Source organism: Mastigoproctus giganteus, chromosome 6 (genome assembly GCF_048544385.1).
Source record: "Mastigoproctus giganteus isolate SK-2022 chromosome 6, ASM4854438v1, whole genome shotgun sequence".
Lineage (NCBI taxonomy): Eukaryota > Metazoa > Arthropoda > Arachnida > Uropygi > Thelyphonidae > Mastigoproctus > Mastigoproctus giganteus.
The window spans coordinates 41,365,701-41,382,172 of NC_143580.1; the positions used below are offsets into that span (position 1 = coordinate 41,365,701).

At 36.5% G+C, this 16,472-nt stretch overlaps 1 protein-coding gene across 1 annotated transcript in view; it reads left to right on the plus strand.

Moving 5' to 3' along the window:
• Positions 1 to 16,472, plus strand: part of LOC150084187 (rho guanine nucleotide exchange factor 7-like) — a 276,673-nt gene that overhangs the window by 94,889 nt on the left and 165,312 nt on the right. The window contains exons 7-8 of the mRNA XM_090376150.1: positions 443 to 565; positions 8,665 to 8,803. Coding sequence (XP_090232276.1) covers positions 443 to 565; positions 8,665 to 8,803 — 262 coding nt within the window. The remainder of the gene's footprint in view (positions 1 to 442; positions 566 to 8,664; positions 8,804 to 16,472) is intronic.

The following is a 16,472-nucleotide window of genomic DNA, read 5'->3' on the forward strand; positions in this document are numbered from 1 at the left end:
TGTTGTACATGTTGCCACTAATGATATTAAAAGTAGGAGATCTGAGGACTTACTTAACAAGTACAGAGCAGTGTTGAGAAAAAGTTATGAGCTAGTATTAAATTTAAAAGTGTCTGCAATTGTATGCAGACACAATAGGAGGGAGTACATGATTGAGATCCTTGCTAATCAGTTTGGCCCTGGAGAGATTGTGCAAGGCAAACATCCTGAACCACTGATAACTTTGGTTATCAGTGTTTCAGGTTCAGAGCTTTTTGGCACTAAATGTTAAACTATATTAACATGTAGTGAATATATTCAAAATGTAAATATTTTATTTTTTATAATAAAAACAGCTAGTGCTCTTAAAATGACTTTTAGATTTAATGTAGTGTATAGTTTTCAGGTTGCATTTGTCTGTTGTGCATTCCTTAATTACGTGTATTTGTTTTTGTTATCACAGGCGAACTCCCAAAGAGCAAAGAATAGGTGGAACCTTCATAGAGGATGCACCTCAAATCAAAAGGGTTCATCTTATGTACTGTTCTAATCATCCAAAGGCTGCAGCTGTTATTGAAAGGCATAGGTAATCTTAAATCCATAAATATATAATATTAGTATAACTAAGAAAAGCTTCACATTTTCTTCTGTATGAGGATTTTGAGTCATTTAATCCAAAAATAATTGATGTTTAATAAAAATGTAAATTTCAAAACTCTTTTATTAAAAGTTCATTTAAGGGTTTTTTTTTTTTTTTTTTTTTGATATGTTGCTATATTGAATGAAAGCAGATTAGTTTTACATTAAAGTTTCATTACAATGAATTCTGCTTTAACAAAATTTTCACTGAAGTCCATGTACACCTAATTAACTACCTAATTAACTACCCACTTAATTAACTACCTATATAGCTTTTTTAATAGTTTACCCTTCTCTTCAATTATCTGCTTTTGTATTATTATTATTATTATTATTATTATTTAAAGTTTAACTTGTTTCTGTGTGTAATTTTTAGTATTTCTACAGTCTTGTACAGTTAATTTTTAATGTGTGTACAGTTCATTTTTATAATTTGTATATACAGTGGAACTTCTCTATTACTAACTTCTATTTAACGAATTTCTCTATATTACGAATTTTTTCGAAAAACATTGCACCTTAAAATGAAATTACATGTAAAATTAACCCCATATAACGAAGTGTTAGTCTCTCTATAATAAATTTAAAAAAAAATTAGTAAAAGCATTTTTGAAGATTTTCAAGCATTTACTGCTAAACAGCCGCTCAAATATACTGCCTCCTTCCTTCCGAAATTGCGCATTAGCATCTGGAATTAAATAATCATCCTTTTAGTGAACACTTGTGGCCTGTAGGAGAGTCTTTGTTTCATTTTTGTTACAGTTATTAAACCAAATGGGTTTTCTTAAGTGGTCGTAAACTTTACAATAAATAGGGTAGATTTGTAAATTGATGTTGGCTTAGGGGAAAATGAAATTCGCTGCGGTAAACCTTTAGCGTGCTGCGGCGGCAATACATAGAATGCTACCATAGTCGGTTTTTAGTAACGCCTACTGAGTGACATTCGCTTCTCACCTCAACTGTACCACGTGACCTGCATGTCAATCATTATATGATATGTCCGTTCTCGTCTAACTGGACTCCCAATAGATGGTTTTCATCCTTTTTTTTTATTTCGTTCGTCATCAGTCACATAGGCTATATGCTCTTGTATTTTTTTTTTTTTTTTTTCTCTGAAAAGTAACATACAGCATATGTTAATCATAAATTTCCTTTCGTGTATATATGAATGAAAGCAGAATAAAAGAAATTCACAAAGTCCTATATTTCTTCAAAGTGAGTGATACTGTTGAATTGGCAAGCGAACATCACTGAGTAGGCAGTATTAACAATTCACTATATGGCCAGCGGAGCAAAGTTTGCGGTGTATGTATCGGCAATAGCTGCAGTCCAGTAATTTTTACAATTGCCAAAACAATGGCGAAGAGAAAGTGTTTAAGTAAGTATTAATGATAAAGCAAAGATTGTTATGATATTGACCAGTGTTTTAAGAAAAAAGATGTTGTGGAGAAATATGGCATATCTGCAAGCAGTTTATCTAAGATTTAAAAAAAATCGAGAATCAATTTTAAATGCAATTGAAGGAGCAGCAGACAAGAAGCGAAATTAGTTGTGTATATACGAAGATGTTGGTAAAGCTGTTCTAAAATGGGTGCAAATGATACGTGAAAAGAATATCCCAATATCGGGCCTAATAATTAAGAACAGGCTCTGAAATTTGCACAGTCCCTTGGACATACAGAATTTAATGTGAGCACTGGGTGGCTAGATAAATTTAAGAAGCGCCACAGAATTGCTGAAAAGGTTATTTGTGGAGAAAGTGTTAATGTAAGCGAAGAAGATTGCAACAGTTGGAGGAACAATACCTTAAAGGAGATTTTGGAAGAAAATGAGCGTAAGGATGTTTTTAATGCTGACGAAGTGGGTTTATTCTTTAAATGTTTACCGAATAGAACACTTGCTTTTAAGGATTAGCATTAGTAGAGGCATATGATGCAAGAAAGCAAGCTTATGCAGCATCAGCCAAAAAAAAAAAAAAAAAAAACCCTTCCACTTCACCCCTCCATTCGTTCGAGATACCTGTCCAGCTGAGCCCTTAAATTTATTTAGGCTATCAACTTCCACAACAAGGGATGGAAGTCTGTTCCACCAACCAACTACCCGCTGGCTAAAGGCAAATTTCCGCACATCTATCCTACATCTGTCTTCCCTCAATTTGAATTTATGCCCTCTCAGGTGATTATTCTGAGCAAGACGCAGTATCCCATCAGCATTGAGCATGCTCAAGCCATTCAAGGCTTTGTACACCTCTATCAGATCACCTTGCCGGTGCCTAGTCTGTAATTTGCAAAACTTAAGCCTTTTTTCGTAAGAGCAACCCTTCTTTCCATTCACTAACCTTGTTGCCCTTCTCTGTACTCATTCCAGCAACTCTACATCCTTCTTGAAATGAGGCCTCCAGACCTGTATACAGTACTCAAGGTGCGGCCTGACCATTGCCTTATACAAGGGAATAATCACCTCCTTATCCCTGCTAGAAAAATTCCTGTATATCTTTGATAAGACACCATGAGCTACTCTTGCAGCCCGTCTGCACTGCTCAGAGAACTTCATATCTACCTGCACAATTATCCCCAGGTCGTTTTCATTCTCTACCACTGTCAGTGTAGTACCACAGAGTTGATACGTTGCTCTGGGGTTGCTGTTTCCCATATGTAGTACTTTACATTTGTCAATGTTAAACTTCATTTGCCCCCTCTCAGCTCATCTGCTTAACCTTTCCAGATCCTGTTGCAGCAGCATAGCGTCAGTAGTATTCTTAACAACCCTGCCAACCTTTGTATCGTCTGCAAACTTGGACATTAAGCTTGATATACCAACATCAGTATTATTTATAAATACAGAAAACAACAATGGACCCAACACTGAACCCTGAGGGACTCCACTAATAACATTAGTCCACGATGAGCAGTGTCCATTGATTACCACTCTGTCTTCTGCCACTCAACCATCCCTTTATCCAAAGCAACAATTTGCCACCAGTGCCACACTGCTCCAATTTGTGCAGCAGTCTTCCATGTGCAACAGTATCAAAAGCCTTTCTAAGATCCAAATATGCTAATGCTAATATCAAAGTTATTCCCTGCATCTAATTGTTTTGTGACTACATCATAGTATCCAATGAAATTGGTCAGGCAAGACCTTCCCTTAACAAAACCGTGCTGTGTCTGAGCTATAACTGAATCCTTGTCAAGATGATCCTGCAGTGCTTCTTTAACCAGTGCCTCCATTAATTTTCCTGGAACAGAAGTTAAACTCACAGGTCTATAATTACTTGTCACCTGTGTTCCTCCTTTGTGAATTGGGATTACATTTGGATGATAAATGTTTTGGTGGAAAATAAAGCAAAGAAAGAATCACTGTGCTCGTTGGAGCAAATATGACAGGAAATGAAAAATTAAGACTTTTAGTCATCGGAATATCAAAAACCCAAGATGTTTTAGAGGCACAAAATCTTTTGAAGTTGACTACACCTTTTAATAAAAAAGCATGGATGACAAGTGATAGTTTTGAAGAATGGATATTAAAACAAGACAAGCGTATAACAAAAGAAAAAAAGGAAAATCATGTTAGTAACTGACAACTGCCTGGCACATCCTGCTAGTATTTCTGCAAAACTTAAGTGTGAAGTTGTTTTTGCCACCAAACGTAACGTCAAAACTCCAGCAAATGGACCACGGCATTATTAAAAATTTTAAATTTCATTATCGAAAGAGAATAATAATGAAGATTGTCAATGCATTATCAGAAAATAAAAACCTGGAGGTTACAATTAACCTTAGAGATTGCATCTCTGAACTGGCAAAAGTTTGGACAAATGATGTCACTGAATACGCTATTCAAAATTGTTTTTCGAAAGCGGGATTTGTATTGAATACAGAAGTCGAACAACAACTGGACGAACAAGGTGAACTGCCCCTTTCACAACTGAAAAACTTTTGGACATTTTTAGAATCGTCTGGAAACATCAAAAATGAAATAACACTGGATAGTTATGTTTATGTAGATCACAGCAGAACATCCAAATGAAGATGAAATACTGCTGAACAGTGTTAGACACAACCATGATCACGAAGAAATTAATGATGAAGCTGAAGACGTGTCAGAACAACCCATAGAAAAGCCAACTTGCAAAGAAATGATTAACGCTTTTAAAACGGTTTGTATGGGTCTACAGTTTTGTAAAAATGTTCCTGATAATGTTTTTAATGCTCTGAACAAATGTGAGGTTTTCTTTGAGAATCAGACAATTTTTTAATTGTACTGTGCAAATGAAAATTACAGATTTTTTTAATTTGTGATACTTACCGGAGAAAATTGTGTAAACGTAATTTAAATAAGTATGTTTTTTAATAAAATACATTAAAAAGAAATGTAGACTCATTTTCATTTTCTAATTAGATAACAATTTCTAATAAAAAAGATATTCTCTGTATAACGAAATTTCTCTATAACGAATTTTTTCGCCGGATTAATTGAATTCGTTATAGGGAAGTTCGACTGTATTTTGTTTTATTTATGTATCTTTTACAACTGTAGGTTGTAAAAGGTGTGTAGTATGTAAATTTTTATAAAAGTATATATTTATGTATAAAAGATTGTGAAAGTACAGTAGAAGTTGGATAATTGAAAGCTGAAGGGGGATCAGAATTAGTTCAAATTAAATAATTCTTTTTTAAAGAATAGGAGGTTCAACTGACAGAAGAATATTTCAGATTAAGCAATTTTGAATTATCCAAGCTCCACTGTATATCTATAATTTTTTTCGGAATTAATAAATTATTTTTTGGAAAGCTAAGGTTGGAAGGAAACAAAACAGCCTAAGGTTGGAAGGAGACAGAATGCTAAGGTTGTAAAGAGACAAAACAGTACAGAAAGGGGAACTATAGGAAATTTTGGAATTGGTGAAAGAAATGAGAGGTGAAAGACTTGTGGAATTTGCAGAATCTCGAGTAATGTCAGTAATGAACACTTTTTTTCAAGAAAAGGGTGAACAGAAAGTGGACATGGAAGAGCCCGAATGGATTAACAACTAATTAAATTGACTTCATCCTCACTAACAGAAGATATATCGTGAATGATGTTACTGTCCTGAACAAGGTATTTACCTTGTTCAGGACAGTTGGAAGTGACAGAGAATGGTAAGATAATTCTTTTTTAAAGAATAGGAGGTTCAACTGACAGAAGAATATTTCAGATTAAGCAGTTGATATAGATGTAAGAAAAGAAAGGAAAAAAGTGACTTGCATCAAATGCCTCTACTAAAGCATTAGCATTAGTAGAGGCATTTGATGCAAGAAAGCAAGCTTATGCAGCATCAGCCAAAAAAAAAAAAAAAACCCTTCCACTTCACCCCTGCATTCGTTCAAAATACCTGTCCAGCTGAGCCTTAAACTTATTTAGGCTATCAACCTCCACGACAAGGGATGGAAGTCTGTTCCACCAACCAACCACCTGCTGGCTAAAGGCAAATGTTAAGGTAAGGCTAATATGAAGGTCTTTGAGATAACAGAGGAGGAGAAAAAGCAGTATGTACTGGAACTTAAGAACAAGTTTGAGCTTCTGCAGACAGCTCAGGACCAAGGTATCGATGAGGAATACTACAACTTTCTGAAAGTGATAAAGCCCAAGAAAGCTATAGGTAAAAAGAAATCCAAAGAAGAAAAAATTAGTCAAGAAACATTTGTCGTGATGAACCAAAGACGACAAATGAAGAACAAGAAAAACACTGACAGGGAGAAAATTGAGTATACTGAGTTATGCAAAGCTATTAGAAAGACACTCAGAGACGATATAAGAAAATAACACAAGAAAAGTAGAACAAGCATTATGGAAAAACAAAATAAAGCAGATTAGTTTTACAGAAAAACCAAAAGGATTTAAATCAGCAGCCATGAGCAGTAATAGGCACCTCCGTGGGCAGGAGCAGCAGTGCATGGCACATGCTTCTTGATTAGACCGCGGTTTGAGCCCATGACCACCAAATATGGAGGATGCGGAAAGGTCAGGGAATGACCACTGCATATCCCCGGAGCATGGCCTTAGTTGCTAATGCTCCTGAAAACCAAATAACAAACTAACAAAACAATGAGCAGTAATATAGAAAGACAAATGATACTGAAACTGAAGAATAGTGATGGTGTACTTATAAATAGCAGAGAAGGCATAAGTCAAATAGCAGAAGACTACTATAAAGAGTTATGCAAGGAATGAGGGAATGATGCCAACAGTGGGGAAGATGGATCGCAAATTAGTAACACATACAACCTACCTGATATCCTTCCTGATGAGGTAGAACATGCGTTGAAGAAAATGAAGAATCAGAAAGCCCTGGGGGAAGATTAAGTTTCTAAAATGCATAGAAAAGGTGTGATGCCTTAAAAAAAAATGAGTGGAATAATGCAGTCATAGTTTTGCTGCATAAAAAAGGAGATAAATCAGAAATTGGAAATTATAGACCAATTAGCTTGTTATCCCACATCTACAAGTTGTTCACAAGGGTCATTACTAACAGATTAGAAAGAATACTTGATGAGAATCAACCGAAAGAGCAAGCTGGCTTTAGGACAGGATTCTCAACTATGGATCACCTTCACGTAATATCACAGCTAATGGAGAAAGCAAATGAATATAAAACACCATTATGCCTGGCATTTGTGGATTATGAAAAGGCATTTGACTCCATACATCATAAGGAAATGTTTCGGGCACTGGAAAGACAAGGCATAGATAACCCATATATTATAATTTTGAAGAAAATATATGAGAGTGCTACCTCCTTTATTAGACTAGACAAAGACAGTAGCAAATTTAAAATTGAGAAAGGAGTTCGACAAGGAGACCTCCAAAGCTGTTTACTGCTGCCCTTGAGGAAGCTTTCAGAAGATTAGACTGGTCACAGAAAGGAGTTAATGTGAACGGAGAGTACGTAAACCATTTATGATTTGCAGATGACATTGTGGTCATAAGCCACGATCCCAAAGAATTAGAGGAAAATCTTAATTAGTTATGCAGAGTTAGTGAGGATTTTGGACTAAAGATGAATATGGCTAAAACAAAAGTAATGATGAACAAGTATGCCACAGAAAGGTATATAATGATTGAAGGAGCAGTAATTGAAAAGGTGGAGTCATATACTTATCTGGGACAAGTCATTAAATGTAATAATGATAAATGGATGGAAGTCAAGAGAAGAATAAATTTTGGATGGATAGCATTCAGGAAATATAGTCACATACTGAGGAGCAATATCCCAATTTGTCTGAAACGTAAAATAATGAACCAATATATACTCCCCACCATGACTTATGGAAGTGAAACTTGGGCACTCTCCAAAAGAATGGAAGAGAAGTTGTGAAAACTACACAGCGAAGAATGGAATGAATTATATTTGGAATCAGACTGTTAGATAAGAAGAAAAACACATGGATTAAGCAGCAACTCAAGTAAAGAACATTCTTATCTAAACTAAAGAACTAAAATGGTCTTGGGCAGGACACATAGCTCGAAGACATGATGACAGATGGACTAAGAAAATAACAGTACTCAAGAGGAGCTAAGAGAAAATCTGGAAGACAACAACGGCAATGGACAGATGAAATTAATTAACAAGTTTGTGGGTCATAAATGGATGGCCATTGCTCAAAACAAAAGGAACTGGAAAGTTGCCGGAGACGCTTTCATCCTGCAGTGGATTGAAAATGGCTGATTGATGATGAATTTTTTGGATTTTCACTAAATCATACACTCAGAACTAAGAGTGGGAAAGATTTTATTTTTCTCTACCTGTTCAGTGTAAGTTACATACTATGAAGTTGGTTCTTAGATTATTAATAAATACTAATCTTGAGCTAATTAAAAAAACTGAATCTTAAACTTCTCAAAAGAATACTATGAATAACTTATTCAAAATACTTAAGTATTCTTTAAAAGGGGGAGAGGCAAATAAAAAATAAATGGTGGAAAAATAGGATGTACTAATTTGTCTTATTTAAAAAGACTTGATTATGCTGAAAGAGTGATTTTTATTACTTTTTTTTCCCCCAGGGATGTTTTAAATAAATTTATGGAAGAACAGGGAGCGTCATCTCCTGGTATCCTAACGTTAACAACTGGTCTTAGCAGGCCTTTCAGGCGGTTAGAGAAATATCCTGCTCTTCTGCAAGAGCTTCAAAGGCACACTGAGGTAATAATTAAATTTTATCACCAAACATATTTGTTGAGTTTTAATTATATAAGAGTTTATTTATGATACTATTTGCTTACTGAATTTATAAATATGGATATTTTAAATAATTCATTATTGAGGAAAATCAAGCTACTTGTTAAAATTTCTGCTTCTTTGTGAAAATAGCTGTTTAAATTGTAAATATGATTTATTTCACTACAAATAAAAAAATGATATTTTGCATGTTATTGTAGAAGATGCGATCCTTTGTTAATAATAACTTTGACACAACTGCAGAGACTGGTGAACTTTCCTCCTAGTTATTAATTTATTATTAATTACCTCTTATCTTTGTGTACATTATTAAGCCTCATACCATAGTTAACTATTAGAGTACAGTCACTTATGTTAATCCTGATGGATACAGTTGAATTCCAGTTATATGAAATATCAATTATCAAAAAATTTTTGCTTTTATTTTTAAGAAGTAAGAAATGTGCCACTTTCTGACAAATTTTAATATTTAACTGTTAGAAAGATAACTATTGAATACAATAAAATATGATTCACTTTTATAAAGCAATATGAATGAAGCAGAGAAGAGTAAATTTCACTAGAGTGCTTCTGTATGACACCAACCACACTAATGTGAATGATAACTTCATTTCAAAAAATAAATAAAGATGAATTCACCATTACCCAAATTACTGCAAATAAAAATTTATATAATAGCTACTCTATAGACATTTGCTTTTTCAGCTTAAATTTTATAAATCACATTGATTATGGCTGGTGTAATGGAGATAACACAGATAATCTGTTTGGCTTTATTCACCTGCTTGTGAAACATCTTAGTTTTTATTTTTGTAGTCCCTCTATCTTGGCCCCGAGTGCCAAGCGACTGATCTAGCGATTTACAAAGCAAATTTCAAAGCATTTTTCTATAGAAAAGTTGTTAAAGAGATTTCTAAAGTCTTTACTTTCAAAGTTATTTATTTTCTAGCTCTTTAAAAATAAAGAAGGAAGCCACCTATAAGAAAGAAAAGATACCTTTCTTTTGTATACATAACTAACTTTTCTAACACAATAATCACTAACTTCTTATCGCTTGGTCACTGGTGGCACCGCTTCTGCCTCCACGTGGCAGGGCCGGTAACCTGGGGGATAAAACAACCCTCGGGGCTAAAAGGAGCAGAAATGGAAACCAGCGAATTTCCTCATTAAGAGCCCAAGTGCACTCAATGTGAAAACCACAAAACGGAACATGACTTCTCTACCTCAAAGAGAATGAAAAAAGATGCTGGCAGACAGGAATCACAAGCCTTCCTGATTATCCATTCTCTGTGGGCACAACCTGTTAGCAAGCTCTCCCCTTTCATCATACGATACCTGGAACATGCAGCAGCATCACCAAAAATGGTGAAACGTCTCCAATCCAGGGACTTGCTAATAGAAACTTCTCTCCTGAGACACTCTGAATAATTTTTAAGACTCACTACTTTAAGTGGAATTCCAATTCAAGTCATTCCACATAACACCCTGAATTCGCCCTGAGTGGGATCTATTGAGCGTTTCTGAAGAAGAAATAGTACAGGAACTAAAGGAACAAAATGTAACTCAAGCAAAAAGAATCATGATACGAAAAGATGGTACCTTAATCCCAACACGTAACATAATTCTAACCTTCAATACACCAAATCTACCAGTTTCAGTCAAAGCAGGTTACTTAAATTGCTGTGTTCGATCCTTTATCCCAAATCCACTAAGATTCTACAAATGCCAGAAATTTGGTCACTCCCAGACAGCATGTCGTGGCATTTCAACATGTCCAAACTTTGGCTCTACAACTCATACCCAGTCAGAATGCAAGATACAAACTCCGCAGTGTCCTAATTGCAGTGGCAACCATCCAGCATACTCTAAAGAATGTGATCTCTGGAAGTTAGGGAAGAAAATAAAAAATACAAGACTGAAAATAGTCTCATATCAAGAAGCTAGAAAACAAATTAAACTAATCATGCCAAAAAGCTCTTATGCCTCGGCTATCCACTCTCACCAATCAGTAGCATGTCAGATGGAAGTATCACTCTCTCCAGATAAATCGATTGCTGACTGGGCTCAGTTCTATCGACTCAGCTTACATCTAAGCCAAAGATAATAGATCAAAGTAACAATACACCTCTCACAGTTCCAATCCAAAACATAACCCACAGTAAAGTAACAGAAAAACTGCAAAAATTAGATCGTATTGAGATTAATCGACCCCACCCTCCTCAACAAGGATGGATACTGATGATATGAACACCCAATATCTTATCAAATTACATGCAGATGGTGAAATGGAAGATGACAATGATTCAACACGCCCCAACTTTCCCAGAAAAGAAAAGAAAAATCTCAACTACATCGTCACAAACAACCCACTTATAAAAAGCAGCCAGATTCATCTCCCTCTTACAAATCCAAATAATGGAACATATCATCCAATGGAACTGTTAGAGGCCTTTGCAGTAACATCAACGATATCCATGAATTAATTCACCACTACAGACCTCTTGCAATGTGCTTGCAGGAAACGAATTTGACACCTCAGATCTCAATCAAAATCAAAAATTATACTATGTTCAGACAAGACAGAGCTGGCACTAACAGTGCTCACGGAGTAGTAGCAATACTCGTGGATTCAAGCATCCCCTCCAGATGCATTCCTTTACAAACCGCCTTAGAAGCTGTTGCCACTCGCGTTGTAAATGGTATTACTCTGACACTGGTTGCAATCTATCATCAATATACTATTCAGGAAATTGAAGATCTTGTTTTGCAGTTACCATCTCCATTTTATTTACTAGGAGACTTTAATGAACACCATCCACTATGGCAGTGGTCTCAAACTGGTGGCCCGCGAGCCGCATTCGGCCCCCAAAGCAATTTTACACGGCCCGCGAATACATTTCAATTATGCATTTGTTGTAAATACGGTGCTTATATTCACTCTCATTTTGTTAAAAAAAAATTCCGGCCCGTCAGCTGCTTTCAGATCGTGCATTCGGCCCGCATGCAATTTGAGTTTGAGACCACTGCACTATGGGATTCCCCTATCTCAGACAGATGAGGGAAGCTTATTGAAATGTTGATAGACAGGCAGAATTTAACTTTACTAAATACTGGCACGCCCCACATATATCCATCTCCCTACAAGTTCAACATCTGCAATAGACCTTTCCATTTGTTCCCCAATCCTCTTTCCAAGTATAAATTGGGTAACTCTGAGTGATCCTTATAGCTGCGACCATTATCCGATAATCTGCAAAATTCTAACATCCTGTTCCTCCCCAACAGAAAATCCAATTAAATGGAATCCAATTAATGCCCTACAGATTGTGACTCGATGAGCTAAATCACAAGAATTGAAGGAGAATCGATTGATATCATTGAAGAAAATTCAGAATCTTACATTGGAAAAAATACTGACATCTTTCAAGCAGTGAAACATTGGAAATTATTTTAATCTATATAAGCATCTATAGTTATACTTGCATAATCTGCAAATAATAAATGCAAATTACTGTGATTTTTTTTTTTTTTTTTTTTTTTTCTCAAAGTTTTTTTTTAGGCACATAAGTATATATGCATAATGCCATCCCCACATCTGTCTGTCCACATGTATCAACTCAGCTCCCGGCAGAGAAATTTTTATGAAATTTTATATTTAAGCCCTTAAAAAAGATTTGTGGTTCCATTCCAAATTTTAATTGGATGAATAGAAATCTGGCAATTGTGATTATCTCTCTATACATTAAAAAGTTTTCTTCCTAGTGATATTAATTTGAGCCAGTTGGAGAAGAGGGCGGGGCAACTACGTCACTACAAATGTGCATGTAAATAATTACATAGGTAATTTCCTGATTAGATTTCGATCAGTGCATTATAATGTTAGTATATTAGTATAATGTTATTATACAAATACAGGTAACCCTCGTATAACATGGTAGTTTGGTTCCTACAAAACCTTGTGTAATGCGAAACTATGTTATACGGGACTAAGAACCAGTACAAAAAGCTAACAAAAATACGCTATTTTTTTTTTTTTTTTAACTATTGGAAACTTAATTTTTATAGTAGTAATAACTGAATATTTTAACTTTATTTTTATAATTTTTTTTTTTTTTTTTTTATTTAAACCCCAAACACGAGAGGTGTTAGAACCTATAGTACTTAGTACCGTGCTTGGGTTGGAGGTTGAGAAGACGAAAGAAGATATTTGTTGACATTCAACTTGAACTCTGTAGACTGTAATTTTCAGGAAATACGTATGAAGGAAGGTTGTTCCAGAAAACGGCAGTTGAATGAATAAATGAGGAAGATGAAAAGTTGGTTCTGTGAGTTTGAAGTTGGACAGTAAATGGATGTTGGCTGGTGGCAGCACGTGTTCGGACTGTTTTGAAAGAGACAGCAGGAATTATAGAAGCTAATTCAGAAGAACAGTGCCCATGGAAGTATCTGTAGAAGAGGCATGCAGCAGAAACAGTACGTCTATGAGACAGCCAGTGCAGAGACTCTGTTAGAGATGAGTCATTAATTAACCTAACTGCCCTCTTCCGAATGGAATCAAGAAGCCTGAGAGAGGTTTTGGGGGCACCACCCCAGATGTGGAAACAATATTCCATGGCAGGGCGGATTTGCGATTTATACAGAGTGAGCAGCTGTTTGGAAGAAAAGTAACGCCGAGAGCGAAAGAGAAAACCAAGTTTTTTAGATGCAGAAGAAGCAATATTTGTAATGTGCTTGTGCCAAGAGAAATTAGAAGTCAGGGTAATCCCCAAAAGAGATATATCATTTTGCCTAGAAATCGAAGTGTCACTAAAGATAAGCATAGGAGCAGAAGAATCCTTTTTGCGAGATATAAGACAAGACTGAATTTTAGTAGGGTTGAAATCAACTAAGTTGTCTTTGCCCCACTGGAGAATTACCTGAAGGTCGGCATTTAAGGAATTGGTAGCGGATTTTCGAGAAGTTGAAGCTGATTGAGCAGGAAGGGTTTCTCAAAATGGAAAGTGGAATGCAATGTGCTATCATCGGCAAAACTATGGATAGGATTTCCAGTCAATGGAAGAAGGTCATTAATATACAAGAGGAAAAGAGTGGGGGAAAGAACTGAACCTTGGGGACACCAGCATTAGTGGAGAAGTTAGAAGACAGAGAGCCATCTACCATCACCCTCAGTGAGCAATCAGAGAGAAAACTGGATAACCAATTATTAAAAACAGTTGGCAAACCATAAGATGGAAGCTTGTTTAGAAGACCTTTATGCCAAACACGATTGAAAGCCTTTGAGATGTCAAGAGCAACTAGTTGTGTTTCACCGAACCTTTCCATTGAATTAGTCCATAAATGGGTAACATAAGCCAGAATATCACCAGTGGATCGACACTGACGGAATCCATACTGGCGATCGTTGATCAGACGGAAGGTTTCTAGGTAGTTTAAAATTTGGCAGTTAATTGATTTCTCCATTACTTTAGAAAGAGTAGAAGTAATTGCAATGGGACGATAATTGGATGGGAGGGATTTGTCACCCTTTTTAGGAACTGGCTGGATATGAGCAAATTTTCAAGCAGAAGAAAAAACACCTTTGGAATAAGAAAGTGAAAAAAGGCGGCAAAGAATAGGGGTAAGTTCAGGAGCACAGGTTTTGAGAACAAGTGGAGACATACTATTGGGACCTGGAGCTTTCTTAGCATCAAGATTTGTCAAAATCCTTCTGACATCCTTTTGACGGAAGACCACAGGAGGCATTGAATGGAGCGTGTTGGGAATAGTGGGAGGTGTTTTACCAAGATCCTTAATGCATGAGTTGAAAGAAAAATGGGATGCTAGCAGGTCAGCTTTATCCTTGACTGAAGTGACGACAGAACCATCTGGTTTGGACAGAGGTGGGAGCAGAGAAGGGCAAAAGTTGAGGCCAATAGCTTTGGCAAGAGACCAGAATGCTCGGCTACCATTAGGGCAAGAAGCAAGTTTTCTACTCTTAGCCTGTTCTAACTCTAGTTTGGACTGGTTAATAACTGCTTTACAATTGTTGCAGGCTTTGCGAGCAGAAAATGAAACTGAAGAATTAGAAACAAGCCAATTATGATATGCAACATTCTTCTCTTGAACAGCCTTAGCACATTTATTGGAAAACCAAGGTTTAGATAAAGGACGAGATTTTAAAATGGAGTGTGGGATAAAGGATTCCATTCCTGCAAGAATAATTTCACTGACACAATCTGAGCAAACGTTGACATCAGAAGTTTTGAAACAGTAATCCGACCAAGGAAAAGAAGAAAAGAAGTCTAGCAGGTCATCCCATTTTGCATTCTTTTAATGCCAAACAATACGAGGTTGGGAATAGCCATGAGATAAAGGCTCCATTGGAGAAGAGACAATCACCAAGTTGTGATCTGAAGTGCCTAAAGGACCTCTCACTTCGACCGTGTACTTAGAAGGGTTGTTTTTGAGAAAAAGATCAAGAGTATTGGCTGTATGATTAGGATTGTCTGGTATTCTTGTAGGTAAATGAACAATCTGTGCAAGATCATTAGTAATTGCAAAAGCCTCAGCATTTCGACCAGCTGGGTCAGTGTGACTAGAAAACGGAAGCCAGCTGGAGTTGTGAACATTAAAATCACCAAGCAAAATTACCTCACTGTTAGGAAAGTTGGACTGGAGAAAATCAAGTTGCAAAGAGAGGAAGTCAAAGAGCTCCAAGTGATTAGTGGAGTTGGGAGAACGGCAGAGACAACAGATGAATTTGACACAATGAGGTAGAGAGATTTTAAGCCAGAGAAGATCAAAGAGAGGAGATTCCAAATTGCCAATTTGGAATCTCCTCTCTTTGATCTCCTCTCACTCCAGGAGACTAGACACCTGGAGACAGGTGCCTAGTCTCCAGGCAAGTCTCTGACAGAGAATATCAGAACGGACATATGCACAAGTACCACCTTTCAGGCGAAAAGAATTATACAGCGAATAATTTGGGCATCTGAGATGAGCAGTGGTTGAATCAACCGATAATTGAGATTCTGTCAGAAAAAGTACATGTGGTTTGGCAGACTGCAAGTGGAAATGGACATCGTTGAGATTAGAATTGAGACCATGTATATTTGTGAAATGAATTAGGAACTGCTTGGGAGGTTTAGATCTTTTCGCAGATAAGCTTGCTCTATTAGTTTGACAATTCATGGTGTATTCAATAGTAAGAAAAAGTGGGTGGGACATGCTGTATGAAGTAATGAAATTTTTGGATATGGCGTACACATGGTAAGAATATATACCCAGATCCTTGACATAACGTGGCCTCGACAATGCACCCCGCATACACAATACTTGGACTCCCTCCAGTCACTATCTGGCAGAGTAGAGGTAGCAAGATTATACACTAGCTGATCCGGAAACCTCCTAGAGAGTTACCAATAGGTTCGGTCTGGTGTACTAACTAGCGGCCGGCCTGCGAACACCGTTTTAGAACTGTACCCTCGAAATGTAAGGAATATTGGATCTCACCACGATGTTTATCATAACCTCAAAAGTCATCAATCATACTGCATGATGGAAGAGATGGGGAAGGGTTGACCGGAACTTAGCTCTAGAGACTAAACACGGGTTCCACCACTTCAAGCCTCCTATAAGCAAAGTGGTGGTATTG